At 36.8% G+C, this 25,616-nt stretch overlaps 1 protein-coding gene across 6 annotated transcripts in view; it reads right to left on the reverse strand.

Moving 5' to 3' along the window:
- NOL4 (nucleolar protein 4) overlaps positions 1–25,616 on the reverse strand; it is a 189,963-nt gene that overhangs the window by 44,340 nt on the left and 120,007 nt on the right. For 4 of the 6 annotated variants that reach the window (XM_013184980.3, XM_013184979.3, XM_048046573.2 and 1 more), the window contains 2 exons: positions 6,538–6,717; positions 5,594–5,785 (listed from right to left, as the gene is read on the reverse strand). The exons of 1 other annotated variant lie outside the window; for it this stretch is intronic. In XM_013184980.3, the coding sequence (XP_013040434.2) occupies positions 5,594–5,785; positions 6,538–6,717 (372 nt within the window). The remainder of the gene's footprint in view (positions 1–5,593; positions 5,786–6,537; positions 6,718–25,616) is intronic. One more of the 6 variants, XM_013184981.3, reaches the window with a different exon arrangement.

Below are 25,616 nucleotides of genomic sequence, written 5' to 3' on the forward strand. Positions count from 1 at the left end.
CTATCACCTTAACTCTTAGCTAGTAAACATAGGTGAGATTACCTCTATCCTAAATATATATGGTATTTCAGAGTGAAAGAGAACCATAGAAATCATTGGGCTGAACTAACTCTGTTCAAGATAGGTTTGGTTTCAATAGATTGAACTGGGCGCTCTCTTGCAGCAAACAGTTTGGTCATAAAGTTCCAGAGGACCAGAAACAACTGAGTCTGATTTAACATTATTTCCTAATTCAAAACAGTGAACTGGGTCACCTACTCTTAAACTACTGACTGAAGGTAGCTCATCAAGTAACACTGTAGCAGGGGTCATAATATGTCAGAATTACAGTACGAGAGAAAACTGATATACTTAGTACTTTTTTTTTTTTTTCTTCCTGAATTCATTATTTCAATCTTCAATTTCAGTCAGGCTGAAAATGCTTTTTATCCCAGATTTTAATCTTTCCCTAAAATAGTTGTTGGGGAGAGGCAGTGGTGGTGGTGGTTCCTATTTCATAATTTATTGCAATTTTTCAGTAAGAGAGTGAAACAAATGGCAAAGTTACATTCCTGCCTTTTCCTCTCACAGAATGTATAATACCAATTAATATCAGGTTGCAAAGTATTTTTCACTTTTTAAGTTTTCATCCTTTTTTTTTTCCCGCTTATCATGCCTTTTTCCAAAGCTATCTTCTTCACATATACCAAAGTTACTGGAAACAGTGTAAATTCTTCTGCTAGCCATTCTGAAAATTGCTTATATTTGCATCAGTTACTAAAAAGCAAAAGGCATTTGAGATAGTCTTAAAATGTAGTTCTGAAAAATTACTTCAGTATTCATTTAAAAATTGTGGGGAGAGGGGAGGGGGAAGAGGATTATAAACTTTAAAGAAACTGTTTCTTGAAAATTTTCAGGATACGTGAGACCAAGTGCAAAAAGTCACAGTTTGCCAGAGAATAGTTTCTCCCTTTTTAAACAGCTTACTCGTCAGACTTGCATATGCTAACCACTGTTTCACATGGGAGAAACACTTAGAAAGCAAAGTGACAAATCAGGACAGTTTGGGATACAGTACAAAATAACAATTCTGTTACTATTTTTAGATACTCATGCAACTGTTCTTGTGATAATTTTCTTAATGCTTCTCTGCTTAATCAATCAGGATTAGGTTTGTGTACCTGGACCCACAGACCTTCATCTTCCTGAAAATGCTTATGACCTTTACAGTCAACAGAGGCCTGGAGGACTGAAAAGCCAAGTGACTGCAAGGGCAGCTGGACTACTCAAAACTAAATTACTGAAATGAAAACTTCCTCTCTGTAAAGCTAAAACCTACAAAGAGAGACATTTCCAAGAGGCAAATTTCAGAAGACATACCACCCTTTGAAAAGTCCCCACAGAAGTCACTCAATCACAATAAAAAAGCACTCCAACTCACTAGATGCATTTAAAACATCTTGGTCAGCATGTGCACAGTTGCAAATTGTTAAAACACCTCTTACAGCCAATTAGAACAAACAAAACACAGAAGCAGCAAAAGACATCAAGCTTGCTTATTTGTTATTGATAGATAACAATCAATAGGATAGATCCTGTTATTGTTCTCCTCAGCTCCTTCTTACTTAGGAACAGTCTTTAGTCATGGTGTGACTCCTTTCCTCATCGCTGACACATCCAAACATCTTCAGACAATGAAAGCCATTTGTAACTAGCCTTTTCTCTCCAATATATAACAGCAGTAACACTTGGTTCTTTGATAGTATTTCTTTGTATGACAGTAGTGCCTAGCAAGGAGGGTTTACTCTTGTTTAAACAAAACTTTTTATGTTTGAGAGTTTAAGCCTTGATACACACATGGGAAAAAGTGCATATCTGTGCAAAAGGCACTCTAAGGTGCGGTTTCAAATGAAATGCAGAAACTCAGTCTGATGATAGGAGATCCTGAAGATGGAAAGGAGCAGATAGTAGAAAGAAAATTGGATTAAGTTAATTCAACTCCATTTGATCATTTCAAACATTACAATTTTCTGGACTGTAACTAAGTAAGTAAATATCATGTGTACTCAGCAGCTGTCTATTACCTTTTTGATTTTGCCAGTTGGCATTTTTTCACAGATACATAGGCAGGGAAAAGTCTAAAGTACAAATTTTAAAAGATTAGTGATATAAGTCATTTGACTATTTCAGGGAGAAAACTCTTGTTTAGCATACACAGATCACAACCACTTAATGTATAGAAAGGGATTCTCATTAACATCAGTCCTTAAGAGGAGCAATAATTCATTTTTTCTTTTGCTTATGGTCAAATGATGAGAAAAACAAACATTTTCTTTAAGAAATTCTTAAAGTTCTGTGGCACAGCACAAGTGGAAGCATACCCAGAGATCCCATCCAAAATCCAGTGATTTCAGGACTAAACAAATTTCCTTCCCAATGGAAAATTATGAGCAAGATCACAGAATATAGTAAGAGAAGGTTCTCAATAGACCATAAGCAAGAGAGAATAGGAGGAGAAAAGTGATCTTGCAATTCATGAGAAAAACTTTGACAATGCCTTGTTGAGGGATATGGTTGTGCCAGAATGAAAATGCAAGTGGCACAATTACGAGCTGAAGATCAAATGAGGAAAGCATTTTCAATGCAGAAAGGGGATTCCTCAAAAGAATATTTGTAACAAGAATCTATTAAAGCTGTCTTGGATTCCAGACTCCAAGCTGTCATAAGTAGGAGAATAACTGTAAGCATCTCTTAAAAATATTAATAAGAAGAAATATTAGCTAACAACACAAACATTCATGAGACAGAACCTTTCCTATTGCCTCAGAGCTAGAACTAGCCTGTTATGCAGTGAGAACTGTCATTTGGATTACAGATGGCAAATAACTGACAGAAGCAGGCTTCAGGCATGCTTTTTCATCTTTACCATGCAGTCTTACACTAATTAAACTTAGTGTTTACATTTTCTCTTCACTTTGCAATATGATGCTGTAGATAGCTGCACCACTCCGCATAGTCTGAACTGTCACATGCCATCTATGAAATTAATTCTCTTTTTCTCCTGCAACTAGATGCTGGAAACATGGCATTCTGGCCCTGAACAAAATGAAAAACTTGTGTTTAATATCTCTATAGTAAAAGGCACCACCTGTGGAGATTATTATCTGATATCCTATTTTATATAACAACAGTAGCACTATTGCTCCTGAGGAGATCGTTATCCTGTTTTGCCATAGCTGTGTGTAGCACCTGATTCAAATCAACACCGACATGTCCTTTCATGATTGTTTTGAACAAACGTTGTTATCCAGACACAAAGTGATTCTTTTCCACTGTCAAAATGGTGAGTACATTCAAAATAATCATATAGTCAAGTGCCTCAGTCCACGATAGTATTTTTTTTTTCAAATGGCTTATAGTTATGAGCTACCAATAGAGTAATTTAGAAACTAGAAAATAATTAAAAACAAAAAATGGATATGTGTTACATTTCAGAATTATTCAAGACAAACATAAAACACTAGTATTTCTCTTAGGAAGTTAAAAGGGAGCTGCTCCAAAGACTTTGTCTCCTGTTCCTACCTGCGAACAGGGAAGCAGGACAGATTTCCCTTCTGGCCCATGAAAGCTGCAATCTTTGGCATGAACACCTGTGCCTTGTCACTTCTATTCATGGGCAGCAAAGTCAATATTTTAGAGGGTAATTTGTTTGTTTGAAAAGAAATAAAGCCCATCATAAAATGTAATATTATAAATATAGGGAATATTTCTGAGCTATAAAGGTTGCCTATTTGAATCACGTTCCTGGTAATCTCCACTCCTTTTCCCCTTCCAGGAATAAATTTGACCCTGCAACCCTTATTCATACGAAAATAACCTTTGCAAATATGCATAATCCACTAAAGTCAAACCAACCTAGCTTTTACGGGTCAGATTGTAAACCCCTTATTCATACTGAAAAGCAGTTGTGCAAATCTTTCAGATGATTTAAAAAAAAAAAAGTCAGTTTACATAACTGCTCATCAGCATGAGTAATGACAGTAATGACGCCATAAATCGGAACAGTGAGGAGACTTGCTAGCATCAGCTAATTTTATAAGTATTTTAATTTTAAAATACAGCAAAGCAAAAATATTTGGCACTATGAAAGCTGAACTTGATGTTGCTGAATTATTCTCAGCCAGAGTGAATGGATATAATTTGATTCTACTTACTATATCACGGAAAATATTTACTTTCTGTTTTTCCTTCTTTTATTTTGGAAGGCTATACAATTTGACATGTACATCACCAGTCAATCTTTGGCACTTTTATCAGTACAGATGCCCTTTATTCTAACTGTCTATTTTCATCTATGTTTCCATTGTTCAGAAACAACATTATCCCAGTGTTTCAAATAATAAAGCCACACAGTCACAAACACATATAAAATTTTAGTTCCTGCCTCTGCTGTTTGTGATATCCAGTAATGGTCTTACCCTACGATAAACTTGATATTTTGTTCTTTAAACTGTCAGCTACCATTTTAAAACAACATATGGACATAAGTATTCTGCATAGACTGCAGGAAAGAGAAAGACAGAGAGAAAGAGAGAAACAGTAAAATTCAGTCATGCCCAGTATTTTTATGTAATCAATGGGTTTGCAGATGATTCATTAAAATAAAAATGGTATGTTTGATCACTAAATGATATCTATTTGTAATGATGAGGTGATTTCATTGTCATCTAAAGGCCAGAGAGATAGCTAAGACACATCAAGCATAAGGTATGTAGATGCTATTTTTTTTTTTTTTTGCAGTTTTCCTGGGGTTTTGAAATATAAAAGTTATTTAGAGATAATAAATTTGCCAGTTGGTGAGAAGAGCTATCCTTTGCCCATTCTTAAGCTACTGGGTAATATTAAAATACTAATGTCTGAAAGCACTACCATTTGTATACTGTTTTCATGGTCTTTGGTTCAGTTACAATTACTAAAACAGATCAAAATGTAAACTTGATACCTGTGTTTTAAAATCACTGGATGTGTTTTGTATATCTATATATCAACTGAAAGATTTCAAAGGAGTAACCATTACTGATAGCTCGTAGGATAAAATGTGCAAGAAAGAAAAAACAAACCATTGCCAATGCAATGTTACTACACTGGGCATTTGCTTAGATATAGCATTTTTCTAGCAAAATCTATTTTTTATAGACTTCACACAAATGCAGTTAGCAGAGGCATTTTAAAGAAAAATCCATCTTACTTCAAGACTTTGCCAGGAAAAAATCTCTAAGTGTAATCTTGCATAGGAAATAAGTCACTATATAAGCCAGCGTTTGATTTCTCTCCTTATACCTTGTTTTGTTTTTCATTTCTTACAGATCCATACTAGTTTATCTTGTGAATTCTAGTGTCTCAAATAAGTTTTAAACCAGTGAAGAAGGGGAAAAATTTCAGGAAGAATGAAAAAGGGAAAAAAAACAACTCTGACCTGGTATTACCAAAAATAAATAAATAAACAAACCAAAAAAAAAAAAAAAAAGACACTAAGATGAAAACAAAATAGTGTCATGGATTTACATATGGGGTTTTGATGGAAACTAGGGCTGGGTTTTAAATCAAAACTCACCATCTCAAAACCACTTCTTTTCATCCGCCTGCAGGACTTGAGGTAAGTACGTATGCGCTTTCTGGCACGCTCTTGATACTCAGGGAATTGTCGCCTGCATGAGTCAATGATAGCTTGGATCTTTTCTTTTGGCTGCTTAGAGATTGGGACCATTCGGTCCAAGTTTTCATCTACAAACAGCCTGACAAACATCTGTTGGCAAGAGGGAGACAGAGGAGACGGGTTTGGAGGGCTGCTCTCTTCTCTTCCTAGCTTTCTGTCTTGATTACTGATAGGAAGACATTTTTTTCTATCCACGGAATAGCTTTGTAATGGGAAGCCAGAAATATTAAGCAAACAGTTCTTTAAAGGATTATTTGGGGTGTGGGGAGGAGCTAATTTAAGGAAAAAAAAATAAGAACAAGAAAAGAATAGTCTATAGGATACAGAACTTGTGAGATAAACCAGAACAGATTGTGAAAATAGGCACCACTTAAGTTTCATCATTAACAATAAGCTGTGATTGCTACATCATTTTATTGAAGTGAATCTCACTTTTCTTTGTTTGAACAATTGCTTGCGTTTTCATGCATAATTACATACACTGGGAAAGCAATAGCGAACAGCTGACCACTGGAATGGTCTTCTGATAAACTAGCTACAGCCCCTTTCCATCCACTGACTGAACATGCACATCCACACATCCACACACACAGGCACATATACACACACAAAACAAAGCTTTGTTTTCTCCACTGGTAAAGATGGCACTGTGCCTTAAATTCTAAATAAAACACAGTAAATCTGTTATCTGTTGGCAAGAGTTTAATGTGCATTAATATAATAACTGAAAAAGTTCCAACAAATTAAATTAATGTGCCTTTAATATTGTCAAACTTACCATAAATAGCCATGTAAAAGGAGGTAGTAGAGGTAAACAAAGCAACAAGTGCAAGAGGACTTACATTAAAAGCTTTCAGTCGCTCAGCTTCTACCCCATCTGACTCATTAACCTTCTCAGGATCTTCCTGCTCATCATGGTCATCCTCATCTTCATCTCCTCGATTCAAAGACAGATCTTCAGCACCTCTGCCTACACTCTCATTCTTGCCAGAGTCATAGCTTGAATAGCTATGTGCAGGGGACTGAAAATAGATTTAAAAAATAGATATGTATATATCTGCAAAAATTCACCATAGAAATAAGGTCTGCTCATCAAAAATGCTTTATAAACATTTAAATAATTCCATGATTTCTTTTTATTCTTTGTTCAACATTGTGTGCTCACGATCCTTGTAAGAGTAAACAAATCACAATAATATTCATTTCAATACTTTAAAAAAATAAAAAATGTGACCAGATGCAAATTCAGTAAATCAATTAGCAAATTAGCTATGATAATTACAGTTGAGGTACTTGCCATACAGACTCAAATACTATATACAGAAGCTTCTAGGAAATACTAACTTCTTTATATTAGCCAAGATGCAAATAAGGGGCAATAGATTTTCCACAAAACTCCAAAGTGTTAAAAATTACACATTTTAAGGCAAAGCAGATATAAGCAGGAAACGTTGATATTTATTCAATCAGTAAGAAATATTTTCAAGAGCCGCTATATGTTCAAAACATTCAAAATGTGCAGATGATCATGTTCTAGCTTTCACTTGGAAAACCCCAAACCAAATTAGAGATGTGTAGGTTGGTTAATATTATGAATGCTCTGATGAGAAATATGTAGCAAAACCCCTTTTTTCCCCTCATATCAGCATTCAGATTTTTCCCCTGAGCAGAATAGTCAGTTTATTGTATAAATCAGATGACCATCTCATTAAAGTGCTATCCACTTCTGAGACCAAAAAGTTTTCAGTTACCAAAAGAGTCAATACTGTGCATTTCTCTTTGAAATATCAAGACCTCATTTACCTGTTTCCTCAGCATACGCTTCAGACTGAAAAACCACAAAATGACATCAGTAATGAAAAGCTTTCTACAACATAACACTTTAAGATCAAAGCTTTGCACCAGCCACACAAAAGTATCACAGTATTTTCACCAGAGCCATCAGATTCACATTTAGGTAATTCAGAGCTCTATTTTACTTCTATAATATTTTAATCCCTTAATATTTCAAGATATTCCTCTCTTGCTTCAAAGTATACTGTAGTTTACTAACTTCAGAGAGTCCTGTATCAGGTGCTACACAATGAATTTCACATGTATCTCTATTTTTGGTGCCTCTTGTCTAAATGCCACCAACATATATATGTATATATAAAGAGCATAATGTGTCAATCAAGAATATATTTCAAATACACATGGTTAAAGTGATATCTTGATCTACATTCTGAGCCTCCTAAAACTGTCTTTTATTCAGTGTTGTTTTCATCAACCACAGAATGTGGCTGGGCAGTGAGGTAGGAGGGAAAGGCCTACAAAACTGCATTCATCTTTAAGGTATATTTCTTGCTTTATATTCTTACTCCAACTATTTTTTTCTTTTCTATTTTCATTTCCATCTCATCTTCGTCCTCTGTACACCACTGGTTTTGCAGTCACTCCCATTCATTTCCTTGCCTTGCCTTTCCAGCACTCATGCTCCAAGCCTTCCTTATCTATCCTCCCCAGACTATATTCTCACAGAACAAATCCCCTTGAGTTCCACTTTTTAATTTCTAATGCTTCTAACATCAGATCTTGCAGCTTCTCTCTCATCCCCCTTCTTAAGAGTCTCTTCACTCCCTAAACCCTTATAATAGACAAAGGGAGAATGAAAAAACATCAAAAGAAAACAGAAGAGCCAGCCTCTGGATAGAAATATCTTCAACAAGTAGTAAACTCAGCATCACCTCCTCTTCCTACAACTGCACAGTTACAAGGCAAAAAAATTACCAGTGATCCCAGTGTTCAGGATGACAGACATGAGGTGGTGTGGGAAGATGTTCTTGGAGAGCCAGAAAAAAAAAAATGTTCATTTTCTTCTTTGGCACACTGATGTTTTGTTTTCGGAAGATGATGAGTATCTACACTGCTGCCCATTCAGATCACTCTTCCTTGCAGGAGGTGTTGAATTCATTGAATAATTAGGCTTAAGAAGAATACAGTTCCATCCTGATAGGAGATGATGCTTATAACATATCAGGGTATCTAGCATATATGAGCAACAGTATTTAACTTTGCTATTGGCTACCAGAAGGCCAACAGCAGCAGCCTGGTAGCCTGTTATGAAGGAATGAGAGGACTGATTTAAAAAAAAAAAATAATTTTAAAAAATCACATTGTAATTATATACAAATGCTATGCAGTAGAAGATCTGACTTCAGACTGAGACTTGTTCTTTGGTACTTTTTTATTTCACCACTTACTACAGCTATACAGCATGCAGAGATCTCCTAGATAATTTAAAATCCATTTCCTGTGCTAGGCATCACATAAAGTTATAGCAAGCAGAAGCTACTGCCCTGAAGAACCCTACTGTCTGAAACCCTTGTTCTGCAAACACTTGATTTCATATGAGTCATTTCATCAGACTAAATCCAATTAGACTACTCATGTGCATATAGTTAAACAGATGCAAAACTGATTTCAACATGTACATATGTTTGGGCTGGATGCCAAGATCATAAATTATGCACCAGGATTGAGATTTACTTTTGTGAAGGAAAGAAATTCAGGACAAAATGTATTAGCTGTCTCTAGAAAATGCAATACCCTTTTTTTTTTTTTTTAAGAAAACATTGCATAGAGGGCCTTGTCCAATGTTTTCTCCAAAATGTTTATTTCAAGAACATCTTTAACATTTTAAATGAAAATTAGAGAATAGCATGCTCTGCAAAAGTTGCATGGCAGAAGTAGTTATTCACTGGGGATTTGATGACTGTGTGCATTAGCAGAAAAAGTCATGTTTTTGTCATGTTTTTTTTCCTCGCTGGTGGGTCAACAAACTAAGGTTACAAAAATTCAGTTAAGAATAAAACTTCTACATTTTTATATTTATACACAGATGAATATTTAGGCAGAGAAGGAAGAGAACGTTCCTCTCACTTGTGTTGACTCTGCAGTTGTGTGAAAAATGATAAGCATTTTCTTTTGCTACTCTACTAAGCAGCTGCAGTGGTAAACAGAGTAAGACAGCAGAGGCAGAGGACATCTTTTCCTTAGCACTTGTGGCTCTAAGTCTTAGAAGCCTGATGACTTAAGGTTCACAATTTTCAAAAAGGCTGCTCCCACTTTTGCCAGGTAGGTACCATCTCATTCATTTCTCTGCATCCCTCAATACATAAATTTTAAGTTCCTTCAGGGTACTAGACTAGAGAAGTGATCCTAGCTAAAAATCTTCTCCCCACCCCCTGCCCTTTTTTTTTTTTTTTTAAACTCCTTTTGCCAAAACTCCTTTTGCTAGTATGTTTAAGACTTGGTTCCTGTTCACCACCTGAAACTACAAACCTTTGGGTTTGGCAGGAGGGTGTGAGCATGTAGAGGATAGAGGGAATACACACATCTCTTGACAGCAATGCAAGATTAAAGTGATTATGGAGTGGAAGCATTAGATAGACACAAGATGTTCCACACATGAAATCTTTGTGTTTGACAAATGTAGGTAACAAAAGGAAGTGACAGAAAAGTAAAGAGAACTTATTCAAGGAGAACAAACAAGGCCAATGCTAAATCCAGGGTCACTGCCTCCCTGAAAATCATGAAGTTGTCTTAAAAATACTGAGATGTTGACAGATATACTCCGGTCATCTTGTCTTTGTCTTTTTCTGAAGGTTCCAAGTTCACTGTTTCAATTTCTTCTTTGCAATAATAAGCATCAGACTCTTCTACATTACAAAAATCAAAGGCTATTAAAGCCTAATAACCTGGTTTCAGGAGCTTGTAACATGAAATAACCAACATCCTTCTAATAAATAAATAAAGAGGTGATCAGAGGGCTGAACACTTCTCCCATGAAAATAGGTTGAGAGAGTGCAGATTGTTGTGTCTGGAGAAGAGAAGGTTCCAAGGAGACCTTATAGCAGTTTTCCAGTATCTAAAGAGAACCTACAAGAAAGTTCTTTGTCAGGAAGTGTAGTGATAGGACAAGGCTTTAAACTACAAAAGGGGAGATTTAGATTACATATTCAGAAGAAATTCTTCACTCACAGGGTGGTGAGGCACTGGAACAGGCTGCCCAGAAAAGTGGTGGATGCCCCATCCCTGGAAGTGTTCTAAGGCCAGGCCGGATGGTGCTTTGAGCAACCCAGTCTGGTGGGAGGTGTCCCCGCCCATGGTGGAAGGGTTGGAACTGGGTGATCTTTAAGGTCCCTTCCAACTCAAACCATTACATGATTCTATGAAATCACAAGTCAGTAACAATGTAACCTGAAGGAAGTTATCATACCATACAATAAAGACCTGGAAGGACATCACACTATAATCTAGGATATCTTGCTGCCACAGAATAAGGTCTGAACATCATTCCTGACCACCGTTTGTCTGGTAGTTATCTTAAGACTTCCAATGATGGAGTTAATACGCATCTATCTCCCAGATAATGTTAGGTTAATGTTTCACCATCCTCAGAAATACTAAGATATTCTTAACACTTACCTCAGACTTTCATAAACAGTACTAAGCCTGTTTCTTTTTCACCTATCCCATATGGCAATGGACAACATGTACCTGGAGAAAAGAGCATTCTCTTTCTTCCTTACAAGAATCTTTCCGATGTTTGAAGACTCTTATCATGTCCCCTCCCCTCAATCTTCACTTCCTAAAAATTCATTCATTCTCTGAAACTCATGTTTTCCAGATTCTTGACCATTCTTTCTCTTTGGCTGCTGTAAAAGCCCTGTATTCTGTCTGAATTTCTCAAGGAATAACTCCAAAACTCCATGTATTATTCCACGTGAGGCCTTTCTATGAAAAATATATTCATTTATTGCTTGAATAATTTCTATATGCTTGTAGCAGAAAGAACACGTCACTTTGTTTGCAAGATAAAAGAATACCCGATATATGCAATAGATAGTAATGCAGAAACCCAATGTTGCCAATAGAAGTTGTGTTATTAGTTTCAGAGAAATAACACATAAATAATTTAAAACATGAATAAAAGCAGTCTACCAATAGTCCCCCAGTGCCTGGTAGGCTCAGACCCTGGTGTATGGCCATCAGACATGATTTGATGGATGATATCACATGAATTCATTGCACGTGGCTTTTCTCAGCAACTGATATCAAGGGACTCTTGGCTTCTCTGCGTATCTCAGTGAGTGTACAGACAAGGTTGTGGATGACTGGACCAAATGCTACTCGGAGACAAAAAAAATAATCGATGTTGATTGTTATGACCACAAATTGGAAAAATCATGGCTTTGTGATTTTTGATGTTAAAAGGGAAAAAAAGACCCCACCCTTTCAGGGAAAAAGGTCTCTGAAGGAAACCTAGTGTGATTTAAAAAAAAAAAAAAATCTTCATTTTTTACATTTACAGTTTTACATTTAGTTGTATAGTGTGTAATTCTTTCAGTTGCTACATTATACATTCAAAAACTACAGAAATTTGAAGAGATGGCAGACATTAATGCAGGTTTTCATACTGCATGGAAAGGAGAAGCATGAAACAGTATTTACTGGTAGGTAGAGATGAAAACACTCTACTCTCTATACCTAATTCCTTTCTAGAAATCCGTCTCCATATCTGTAAGAATAAATAATAAAAAAATCATAAGTAAATAAAATTTTCATAATATAAAGCTAATGGAGTTCTGCTCATCCCGTCAGTTGGAGTTGTACCTCCAACTTTTTCTTACTTCTCTTTTTACATGTCAGTCTGTGCCACTGAATATACAAAAGACTACAATTTCAGAAAATGCTCTTGCAAATTAGGTGTGCTTTTGCAAATGCATTTTCACTTATGTTTCTGTGTATGCATATTTTCATAGAAATTATTCTACGATACAAAAAAGGATTAGAATATTCTGGTGACACCAGGTTTGATTGTTTTTAAGATTTTTTTTTCTAAAATTGTTAATTAAATTAGAATGTAATTTCAATTTTTCATTTAACTTTAACATTTTTTACTGATTTTATATATGGTGGGTTTTTGAGGAAAGTGACATACTGGTTTTCAGTGAACTCACTGAGTATGAATCATGCATTTTCTTTTTTTTATTTAAATGAAATTAAAAGTTTAAGTTTGTAAGGTTAAAGGAAAACTTATATCCTATGTTTTCCTCTTAAAATCATAATTGATGTGAACATTGGTGTCTTGGAGTTCAACTTCATATCCTACACAAACTGAATTTTGAATACTGCATGGAACTTGCTCACCGGAGTGTTTTTTTTTTGTTTGTTTGTTTTAACATTAAATCATACATACATAATAAATAACACATTAGAAAAAAAATGGTTTGGGCACATATGTGCCTTTTTGGTATTAAAAGAGATGAAATTATGAATCCAAACATTCCCATATTTTTCACCTTAAATCAAACAGGAAAGGAGGAGGCAGAACTGGAAAACTAATGCTCAGCTATTACCCTAAGTAATCCTCTTTGAATTTTTATAGATAGAAGTCCAGCTATGATTTTTCATTAATAATCCATTTTTTTCCAAACTCTTCTTAAAACCTATGCCTTCCTCTCTTCCAGACTTTACTGTTATTACCCTTTTTACATATTCCCTTTAAACCTTCATACTGTATATGTGTAGAACTTTACTGCCCATCATTTTTTTCTCATTACAGAAAAGACTGTGAAGTCTCAAACACAATTCCAATGACTCACCATTTATTTCAAGATCCAATTAACCTCATTTTCTTAAACTTGTCATACATTTGCTCATGTTACCCGTATCTTTGTATCTGACTATAACCATTTTGCTCCCCTTGTTACACCACAATCAGCCTTTCCAGCTTCTTCGTAAATTTCCACCCTTGATAATGGAAAGGCATCACCATATATAATTCTGACATATGTAGCATGAGGACAACAGCATTTTTCATGGAAGAACAGAGAGATGAAATCTTCATAGGTTTGACTCTATAAAACTGTTATTTTGACATGTAAAACGTTTTGGAGTACACTGTGTAAGACATCTTTACACAAAACCTGTATTACACTGAAACGTTAAAAGATTTTTTTCTGTTTGCAGAAAGAAAACAAGTTCCTATTGTAAATAACTGAAAAATAAATATATTTTTTTCCTCCTGGACTATCTTTGACATGGTCTTTGCTCCACACTTACTGTTTTTACAGTATTCACTGAGAGAATAGTAACTATTTCCAAGACCATTCTTCCTCAGTAATTGACCATACTATATCATATTATGTTTGCTATAAAATTTCTTTCAACAGAGGCACATTTATTAGCAAAAAGTAAACTCTCAATTATCAAGACACTTTCATTCCAGAAGGATATATCTGGACAGATAGAAGTTTGGATAAGAAATCTTATCTTTGGAAAGATAAGAAATAATTGAAAGACTCTGAAACAAATATTTCCCGTGGTTTTCTCTTTTAGCTAAAATATGGTCTGTCCTAGGTCTATCTGCACTGGTATTGACCAACATTATTGAAATATAACCCTATGCTCTAGTAGAAATAACCTCAGAAATTAAGTAGAGAGTAAAAACAGATGCAACTGAGAATTCTTACACAAGTAGAAGAATGAAGTATATTTAGAGGCAATAGTTGAAGGAGCTTCTTTCTAATTCATCCAGAACCAATCTCCTCCTACCTGACTCAGCACACTCAGGAAGACTCCTGCTTGGCAAAAAGATGTTTCCCCAGCCATTCTAGAGTAGCAGAATTCCTGGATGATCAGAACAAGGGCGTCAAAACCTCCCCAACCCACCGGTGTCGAGAGTACCAAGGCAGAGCTGATTTAACAGAGCAGGAGACTTGCCTATTTCTCAAAGCTCTTATTTTACAAACTTGTTTTATTAATGACTTCTAGAACTCCTGCTATTGATGCTGGAAGACAGGTATTTTCAGCCAAAAAAAAAAAAAGAAAAGCACTAGTTATATAACCCACAATAACTGGTCATGTTGTACGATGTGGCTGCTGTGTTTTTGGCAAAAATAAAATGTCATTTCTGGGAGTTAAAAAGTCAAAGCTAAATGGTGACAGACTCAAATAAAAGCCTAAATTATTTTTGGCATCATACACCACTATTCTGAAGCTTTAAAAGGATCTCACAGAGTTTCTGTGAATTTGAGAAACAGGGGCTGCCACACAAAAAAGCTCTATTAGAAGCTTCTGGATTTCTGCAAACCAGGAGGCCATACAGGATTTAAACATTCCCTACAGTACTCTCAGAATCAATCCAGAAGATCTAACTGTAGATGTTATACCCTTGTAAGATCCAACCTTACTGGGAAAAAAAAAAAAAAAGAAAAAAAAAAGTCTTGTTTTATTATCAAAGTGAGGAGACTTCATAAGTGGTGTCCTAAGAATAGCACTCGCATACTTTGCATAACATACTGTGAAGCCAAAAGCCTGGAAGCCCCCCCATGAGGTTCTTGTGCTTTTGTGAAAATGCAACAATCAAATATTTTTATTAGAAAACCAACATTTCAAAATTTTTGGTGAAATTTTGACTTTTTGCCAAGAACCTTTACAGTTTTCATTCTGACTCCACAGCCTTCCATTTGTCAGTTGTTGTTTCTGTTTGTTTGTTTTTATAATGAAATATCAACAACTTATATGCAGATAAAAGAAGCTTTTTCTTATGAAATATACTTAAGTGACTACCAAGTTTCACATTACAGGGAGACAGTGAGCATTTGTGACCACCAGTAAGTACTCAAACTTATCCATCATTCTTTGATCAATTGCTAGACAACTGGCTGCTAAAAGCTACAAACTATTTTGTAAAAAGACCAGGCTATTAATTCCTTCTCGTTCTAGATAACTTGACAGTGATCTGTATAATGTAGTCAAATGCATTTAGAAAGTAACTAGGATGGAGAGGAGCTATATAAATCTGAGTATCACCATGACAGTCATAACAATTCAAGCCTCAAGACTCACTCTTCTCTTTGCACCCTGTCCTAAGCTAAATTACAGAAGAATAAAACACAACCGAGTGCATCTGTAGGATTGCAACAGTCAAGGTTCACAGGAACTTTCTTACAGAAGACCATTAGAGCCCCTGAAAAACTCAATCTACCTTCAAAGAGACCTCTTGGTAGACAACAGCACTACTGTCAATGGTAAAAAAAAATATTTCAAACTGCTATGAGATTTCAAAGCAAAAGTACTTACTGCATATTACAGCTGCAGTCATGGCCTCTAAACTTGACCTAGGTATGAAGCTGTCATCAGCAAAAGCAGGAATTGAGATACAGAACTGAAATAATTTCTTGAGTAGCAGTTTATTTGCCCTAAGGTTGCTGTTTTTTTTCTAGGATTTTAGTTTTTAGAAGTACCTGCACACATAGAGATGAAGGAATCAGAAACACAGAAAAGCGGGACTTCATGTCAAAATGGCATCATTGGCTGCTCTTTTTCAGTCCTGAGCACATTGCTGCTGGAAAGCCTAAGTAGAAAAATTTCCTTCCTCACTGCTTACACCAAGGAATACAAACGACATGTAATTTGATGGCTTAGTCACGCGCCCTTTACCAAACATTTACAATGAACTAGAAAATTGCCACAATTTTTTGTTCTTTTTTTCTCCTTCTGTTCATGCCCTGTGATTCAACTTAGACCAGTTTTTCCAAGCTGGAAGGAATTCTCTAGGAATTCTCCAAGGATCTTTCATTCTTTTCTTTCTCTCTTTCGTTCTTATTGCTTTGTTTGCCTCTTGCACTGCTCTCTTCTTTTCCCTCATACTATTTCCCTCATATCTTCGTCCCTAAATTTCTCTCTGCTCCCTCTTGCCACAAAGTTATGTTGTGACATCAAAAGGGTTCAATAGCCCATTTTCTTCTTCAGTTACAAACATGAAACATAAGGTTATTTTCTCAAGCCTCAGAGAATCTACACTGGGAAATTATGTGCTTATTTGTGAATATCCCTTGACATCAAATCTAAGATGGTCAGCTACAAGCATAGCTCTTGCTAAGAGAACTACTGGTGTAGAGAATCTAAGAACTCTGTACCTTCCCCCTCACTCCACCACCTTTACTACGTTTCCTACTCTGCCATAGAAAAAGCTTGCATATGCCTGAGTTGCTATCTGCAGAACAAAATTCCCAAGGAACAAACATATTCAAAAGCGAAAGAGTTCAAATTATATCAGTAATACAGACGATAATATTTTTTTTCCTTGACACTTACTTTCATCCTGCTCTCCTTTTGCTTTCCTGTCCCTGTGTATCACAGGAAAGCTAGAGATGGAAACTATGAGAGGGGTAGGCACACAAAGTTTCAAAAGAAACTTCCAGAAAGTAGCAGCAGAGACAGATGTGGGGATAATAATAGGCAAGGACTGCAGGGCTCATGTGTCACAATAGTAGCAGCAGCAAAGGAGTGGAGCATTCATTTTCTCGAGGTAGAAAGAAAGAAAGCCACAAAGATGAAGGATGCATTTGCCCTTTTCTTCCCAGGACTTTGGCAAAAGAGGTGCTTTTTGAGGGTCAGGAGCTCAGCAACTCCCTATAAAGTCTGCCTAAGACTGCACAGCAGCTGGATGTGTTAAACATGTGATTATATGCTGAGCTGTGGACCTGTATTTTCCAATAAGGAAGGAGGAGCAGCACTTTTGAATTACATTTTTATCCTGATTCATATGAGCAAGAAGGACACAGTGCAGAGAGCAAAAGTATGATATAATGAGGGACTAAAATTGGTGATCAGGACCAGAGAGGAAAACGGTTTAACAATGGTACAAAAAAGGACCAAAAAAGGACCTTTCTTGGTGTGCTTTTGCCAGATTTATTTTAAGTTTTCCCCTTTGCTGGTTCCCCTTCCTACTTCACTCCTATATAGTGACATTTCAGATGTTCTCCCACCTTTCTCCTTTCCAGTCTGACCATGGTAGAGATACAAATGTTTGGGAAAGAGATTAAAAAACAGCTGGTGGACGCAGTGGAGGCAGGAACTCCAACTCACCTGTCTCCATCGTTTGAGACAAATTTAGGCTCTCCCTCCTTCAGTTTGGGCTGATCAGTCACTAGAATCATGTGCCAGAATAGGTTAGAGGAGACACTCCTTTCACTCCTCCTCTTCTGATTATGTGAGTCTGACCAACCATTTACATCTTGAGAAGTACAGATTAGAGGAAAAAAGACAGTAATGGTAACATATTGAGAGACATACTCAAAAATAATAATAATAAAAAATAAAAATCCAATTGATTAATAGCATGCATACAATCCAGTACTGAACAGCCATTTCAACCTGATCTAAGTAATCTTAAATATCTCTCTTTTGGGGAAAGCTAGGAACACAACAGGGACGTTACACAAACCTGTTGCACATGCAACAGAGTAGTATATTGCTTACAGAGGAGTATAGGGACACAATCAGAGAGAAAGAAAGGCTATCTTGTTCTTGCTTTTTGCCTTTATCTGTTTATAGCAGCAAACTTTTTATTCACTGAGCTTTATAAAGTGTCTCTGGAGGTAAATCAGCTGGATTGTATTAGCAACCAGCCCAGGGAGGCAGAGGCTAATTGCCTTAATTATTGCTTGAGAGCCAGGTGGGGAGATTAAGAACTTGAGACCAATCAAAGGGGACAAATGAAGACAGGGCTCCTGAACCAGTGGGAAGTGTTCCTGGTTTGTGATAGCCTGACTGACAGGAGAGCATCTGAGATGTCTGTAGCTGAAGCAGATGGAATAGATTACTGCTTAGTTCCCTACTTATCTGCTGCTCATAAATCTTTTGTCTGATTTATGTGTATGGCTTGTAGTTTGACTCTCCTTGTTTAGAGGAGAAATAAAGCATTTACTGTACCTTGCCAAAAGAAGCATTGTATTAGAGCAAGCCAGATCTATTGCTTGAGGTTAGCACATGACAGCAAGCATAAGAATATTGCAGGAAAACTCCTCATTAGGGCAGTCTCTAGCCTTCATTCCTCCAGGCCAACGTGTCCTTAGCAATTGAACAAAAAAAGCACCAAGAAACAGGAACAACAAAAGAACCTTTCAGTCCTAAAGCCACACTGGCTGTGTTTCTGATAAAAATATGTTCTGTCTTTTTGACAGTAGGGAATGAAGTAAAATGTTATTAAGAGTATTTCACATAACTCTCAAAAGAAAAGGTAATTCCTGATCAAACTGTTCAGGGAACCAATTTTAGCAAACAATATAGCTGTGTGGAAGAACAAATGCTCTTCCCCAGATGAATCAGAGACATCACAGTAGTCTTCTACATCCCTAATAATTAAGTATCTCTATTGGCTTGCATCTTCCGTGGTACCATCCTGAAGAAAACAGAAACTCTTACTGTAACCCATAATTTGGTCTGCTTGAAATAGTACAGCACTTTCTCATTTGTACAAAAATTAGTAAATACATAATACTAAAGCATGCTAAAGCTTTTGGGTGGCCTGATTGTAAAGGAGCCCTGAAAGCAGCCTCTTAAACTCTCAGGTCTGTGAGAATTGTCCTTCTTCCTCCAGGATAACATGACATCATGTAAGCTCCCATAGCATCTGCTGTTTGGAAAGAAAATTGCACACAGCTTTGTCCAGCACAGAAGAACGCTTCTGAACTTGACTCCTCACTCCACTATTCTCTGTGATTTCTTGTAGCTGCATAATCCTTTCTTACTGCAAAATGTTTGTGTCACATTAGTACTTTGAGCTCAGAGGGAACCATACAGCCATCAAGCAGCACAGAGTTTCCAACATGATCTAGTACAGCTGGTCTGCAAAAGCCTAAATTCATTTAGAACAAATAACATTTTTAGCTTCTATTAGTAGAGATATTTTGAGTTGTAAATTCTAGGGACCACCTTGTTACATGCATTCACTCAGTCTTACTAAGCCATTGCACAAGGCTCAACTCTTATCACCATCCAGCAATGGAAAATTCCCTTAGCAGACTAGAAAATCCTATTTGGCAGAACATTTCCTCCAAAAAACACATCCAATCCACAACGTATACAGAGGAAGATCACTGGGATGAAAAACAGCTAGAAGTATAGAAGAAAAATAAATAAATTTATAAATAAAAGACACAGAATAAACAAGAGCAATCAGTGCATATTCTTGTGTTCATATCACAACACAGCAAATGCCTAACTGTGGAACAGTGAATAGCTCTAAGAACTTCTGTGCATCTTGATCCAACCCAAATTATTTAAACTTTGTTCCTTCTCAGTTCAGGAAAAAGGGATTTGATCCTATACCAAGCCAGCTTATCACGTACGGAGAATTAGCTGAAAAGTTCACATCCAGATCTGAGCTGGCCTAAAGCTTTAAAAGTTCGTGTCCATTTCTATTTTTTTTCTTATATTATATGACTATTTCTTTGTCCCTGGCTTCCATAGATGAAACTGGAACAACAGAGAGGAAAACAAAATAGAATATAATTTTTAAAATAAAAATGTCATCCATACATCTAGTTTGAGAAAGTGGCACCCCTCTTATGGTGCAACTGCCTACACTGTGAGCTCACCCATTATCATCATTCACAGAAATCTACTTGAGTTCAACACACGCAGTGTTATGATCTTGTCAGGCTATAAGATCCTTTTGGAACACACATGGGAAACATAACCCTCATCTGTTGCATTTTACTAAACCCAGATACAAGATGCACAGAAAGTGAGAGACTGAGGAATTTTCTGTGAATACCCCTGTCATCATCACTGGAAGTGGCAATGACTCTGCTCTGTGGTGTTGCCAGGCCACAGAATAGGAAACCAGTAAGTAGGAATTAATTATAAACAGTTAAATAAAAGAGTAAGTTTAGTAAAGTTCCCCTCCCTAGTGAGTAACCAGATTTAATGAACCTAAGCAGAACGATGTCTTTTGCATGTGCACTATCTGGGAAACCTTTTCCATTGTGTGCCTGATCTGCCACACACATCCAGTGTGATCAGCTGGCGCTGGCATCCCTGCAGCTCTCTGAACACTCTCCTGAATAAAACTTGCTTTCTGCCTAGTGGGCTGCATCAGAGACAGCTCAGAGCTGACTATATTGAGCAGAAGGTCAGGAGGGATGAAAAAACACCTGTGTACCTGAAGCTGCTTTAGCTGCCAGGATCTATGTACCAAGAAGACATCAAGAGCTTTTACCACAAGATCTTTACTGGTTCCTTATGATTGATCAATTCAACAGTGTATGTGCTAAGGGTTAGGGTACAGTCTGAACTGTGTGGATTTAAAGATAGCTGCATGAAACAGAAAACCAACTCATATGCTCTTCTTGTTTTACTGTTTTTTTGAACACGAGAGTTTTTGAGACAAGTAGAAAACATCTAGTGCCATCTAAATAGGCACTGGACATTAGGAGCCAAGAGTCTCTAAATATAAGAAGTCCTCAATGAAACTGCGATTCCGCTTACCAGAAGGAATTTGTAGGGGGTCTAAAAAGGTTGCAGTGTGTTTATTTTGTAGCTAAGGGATTACAGACGGATTTTCTGAAATCCAAATGAAAACTTCATGGTTCATAAAATGGTCCCCAGATAGGAGGTTTCCTCAAACATGTATGTCTGTGCAGTTTTTAAAGGTATATATGTCATCAAGTTTTAAAATGCTAGAATTTATAAAATAACAAAGTCTACCTGTCTGAAAAGCAACATTTGTAATATTACTTTGTATATTTTGTTTTAATTTCCATATACTAAACTACCTGCTCATCCTCTAGTCAACAAAACAAATACAACAGGATTTCCTTTCACAGACCCTGGGTCTGTAACACCTTTAAACAGGACTCTGAACACAAGGATCTGTTCACATGTGGCATAGGACAATTATTATCCATAGATTCATGCCCAGTGCGCCCCACCAATAAGAACACAGAGTTGGAATCCACATGATGGTCTTAGTCATAGTACCTTTGTTTTCCTTTGCTAAAGTAACACCACACAGGCAATAATAGTATATAGAAATTGTTTTTCTCTCATAAATATGACTTCTTCAGTCTCATCAAGAAATTTGCAACTGCATATTTGTAAATGAGTGCAATGACGTGGGTTCAAGCTACTGATTTTCTTCTGTGCAGTAAAGTTCTTCCAACAATGCCATAACAACAAAGAAAATAGAGGGATTCTGTAGTCATTCTGGCAGTTGTAACTTGTCTCTATGAATCCCATAAAGGAGTAGCGTTTATATCCACTCACTCATTCCTATACCAAAATATCCAATATTATTATTATACTTAGATTAAACATGTTGATCTTCAAAAAGTAGAATGGAAGAAATTTGACATCCTATTGACCTAGACTCCCAAGTTTTCACCAGCATGCCTTCTCCATTTCATTCCATATCTCTCCTGCTTCTTACAGGGAGAGAGCTTGTGGCTTGTTGAGACCTAAGAGAGTACTGTTTGCCCAAGCAGCTTCTACGTCTTGAAATGAAAGACCCTCATGAATGTAGTGCCCTGGATCTTTCTACTTAAGCCAAATGCAGATTTTCATTGAATTTGTAGGAACTTAGCATGGCCAAGATTCCCACCTTATGAAATTAATTTGAAATCTGTCAATAGGTTCAAAGGTTAGGCAGAGACAGACAGACAGAGAGAGCTGAAAACATATCTTTAGAAAATGAAATCAAGGCAATTATCAGCACCCCAACAAACAGATCTTTTCACATTGATAGAATAAACAACACCATATGGGTAGCAAAACAGTATTTTTAGGGGGATAAAACTCCTCCTTGTAACCAAGTTGTAAAAAAATATTTCTTATTTGGGTCATGAGTAAAACAGGAACAGTCTGGCATAAAATTTCTAAAGAACACATCACATCCAAACATATTTTTATGGAAAGTCATGCTCTGAAAAGATCTAACAAGTATTTTGAATTTTTTTGCTCTAGGTAGAATGAATTTCAAAGTGGTGTGTGGGAGGTATCAATGAAGAATCCTATATTTATTAACCACTTCCATAGTGCTTTGAGCATGTATTATTATTTTTTGAGATATATGTATAAGTATTAATATATTATGTGGCATTATTACATAGTTCACTATACTGAAGAGGTCTGGGAGATAATCTTTATTTATTTATTTAACATAATTTAACTTCACAGTTTGATTGAAGGCAAGAAATGTGAAGCGATGGTTATACAAAATCTGTTGAAAGCATGAAATAACTTTCATGAAAATGATTTGATAAGGCGATATTTTTAAAAAGATCCAACTTTCCCAGTAGCTACTTTTATTTATCAAGCCTATGAGAGGTTAAGCAATATATGAAGCAATAAGTCTTCACACAGCCACATTCCCTTTAATGCATTGCCTTTCAATGCTTCTGGAGACATTACATGTGGCAAATGGACCATCCAGTAGTTTTTAATTGCTAATAAATTCTGTGTGATATACTTAATCAAAGTTCCACATGAGTTTTAGGACAGTCTTAGCTTTCTTTAAAAACACACACACACAAACCCAAACAGGTTTACAAGCTGAAAGCAAAAATTTCTACCATTTACCATTCAGCCTTTCGGAAGTCAGCAAAGAAACACAAAATACTCTCCTTAACATTGTTGTCAATGTGAGAAAACTGGAGAAGAGCTTACAACCCTGCTTGCCAAACCACCCCATTTTACTGCCTCAGAATTCTTGATTTGCAAAAAAATTTCCTGCAAGCCATCCTTCAGACAAACTCCAGAGGGAAGAAGAAGGAAGATATTTCTACACTAAATCTACCTCCTTTTACAATGCTTTGCCAAAAGCGGAATTACAAAAAATATCACTGCAATTTGGCAGGTCCACTCTCACCTTGCAAAACAGATGGAGTAAAATCATCCAGTTGTAAGACTTCAAAGACATGGAGTACCTTCTGTTCTGATCCATCACTAACTCCAGACGGTGTTCCTCACCAAGGGCCTCTCACTGAAATCTTGTCACAAGGAAATACTTCCCCTGCCAGCACTCCCAAAACATTTTCTAATATGCTCATGCTAATATCTTAAACAAACAAGTAATACGTATTTATCATCTTGTTATAATAAAGAATATATCATAATTGCACACAAACAATGAAAAGTGTTGAAGCTGAAAATGTCTCTTCTCAAGATGGAGCACTGCACAACTAGGTCTGTCTTTCTCTCTTCTCTTCTCCTCTCCCCTCCTCTCCTATCCTCTCTTCTCCTCTCCTCTCCCCTCCCCTCCCCTCCCCTCCCCTCCTCTCCTCTCCCCTCCTCTCCTCCCCTCCCCTTTCCAACTGCTGCTTAAAACCCTCTAACATTTCCTGTTATTAATCCCTATCCTTATCAGGACCATCGAGCCTTATTTGCCTTGACCACCTCTGCCAGGACCCCCATCCCACAACCTCTGCACAGGAGTCCCAGTGAAGCTCAAGTCTGAGCCCCGAGCTCCAGCTACACCATGGGCAGGTGGGGGTCAGTGTCATCCTGGCTGGTCCTGCCTTGCTGCTTGCCCTTCCCACGCTGAGCAGGAACCTGCCCATCCCCTCTTGCTTGTTGCTAGTTGCTGGGCTGTTGGTGGGACCTGCTATTGCCACCAGCCCTGCCCTACTGGCTGTGGGGTGCTGTGGGGCTGGGCTTGGCCCACAGGGCCCTTGTGCCACAGCCACCCTCAGCTCCCTGGTTGCCTTCCCTGATAGAGGAGCCTTGCTCTTGCTGTCCTCTGACAATGCTGATGTTCAAGTCTGCTCTAGGTACTGATGTGCCATTTGCAGAAATATTTCTCTTCAGTGTTCTGCTGCCAGTCTTGCTTTTGAACTGCTACACACAGGATCTTTTTTTTCCTTGTTCTTTACTTAGAAGAACGGTTGGAATAACTCCCTTAAAAATACCATGTGAAAATATTTTAACAATATAATTATATTTAATTAAAATTATACATTATTAAAATATAGTCTAGTCCCAGCTTCAACAAAATCTGTAGCAATTCTGGTCAGTGAAAATTCTATTAATTGCATTTTGGATGCTACTTACTAAATTAAAATCTCCATAATAGTACACCAGTTTCTCCACGGGTTAAGAATTTTGCGCCCTTTTGATATTTTTTCAAAGGTAAAGCAATGATCTAAAATGTGTGCTCCTGAGATCAGGTAGGAAATCTCCTCTATTCTTGCCAATCTCATCACTTGTTCTAGTCAATAAGTTCTCTTTCTGAACTTTTTTTTTTTTTTTCTGAAATGAACAATGACAAGAAAAGGTCACTGAGCTAAGGCAGTGATAAGATAAGACTTGGGCTGTGAACTGGGTTTAGAAAGGGCAGCTTTTCTGACTCTTCTGTTGGGTTTTGCTTTCATGTGCAGTAGCAGAGGCAACAGGGGAAACTTCTGCTTCTGGCACAAGCATAAGAAGTGATGCTGAAACTCATGAGAACGTCTGTTGGGATAATTCTATATGAAGAGAAGACCACCATACAAAGTGGATCGAGCTGAATTCTCTCAGTAAGTAATCATGCAGCAGATCATGAACTGAGGGAATAAAGGGCCTGCGTGGCAATGGAAATTTCACATCCTGATGACACAAAGCCATTTCAAAGAAGAAGGAAGGAAGCAGAGGTTCATTCTTGTCCTCAGCTCTGTACATTCTTAGTTATTTAAAGTAAAAAATAAAAATAATAATTTAAAAAGCTATTATTTTTCCAATCTTTTTATGTTTTCTATGTTATATGTTTCAGTTAACATTTGCCAAAAAAACAGTGAATGTTATACACAGTGCCCAGCCCCTGTAAAATGAATAAATGATATACACCGCTGCAGGATCTGTTGGTGCCAATATTAAATATGTGTCTGTAGTGGCTAAGTATGTAAGTTTAGAAAATGGTCTGCTGGAAAAAGAATCTGTAATTTAAAGGTGTGCATAAAGGCACACTGTCAAAAGCACTTGCCAGAAATACATGGAAAGTACATATGCTTATTAAGCAGGACATAAATTTAGCATCCTGGAGAGCACTTAGCCAAGCAAGCTATATATATACCTGCATCACGAAATAAAGATTGTATGGTAAGAAGTAATA

Source organism: Anser cygnoides, chromosome 2 (genome assembly GCF_040182565.1).
Source record: "Anser cygnoides isolate HZ-2024a breed goose chromosome 2, Taihu_goose_T2T_genome, whole genome shotgun sequence".
Taxonomy (NCBI): domain Eukaryota; kingdom Metazoa; phylum Chordata; class Aves; order Anseriformes; family Anatidae; genus Anser; species Anser cygnoides.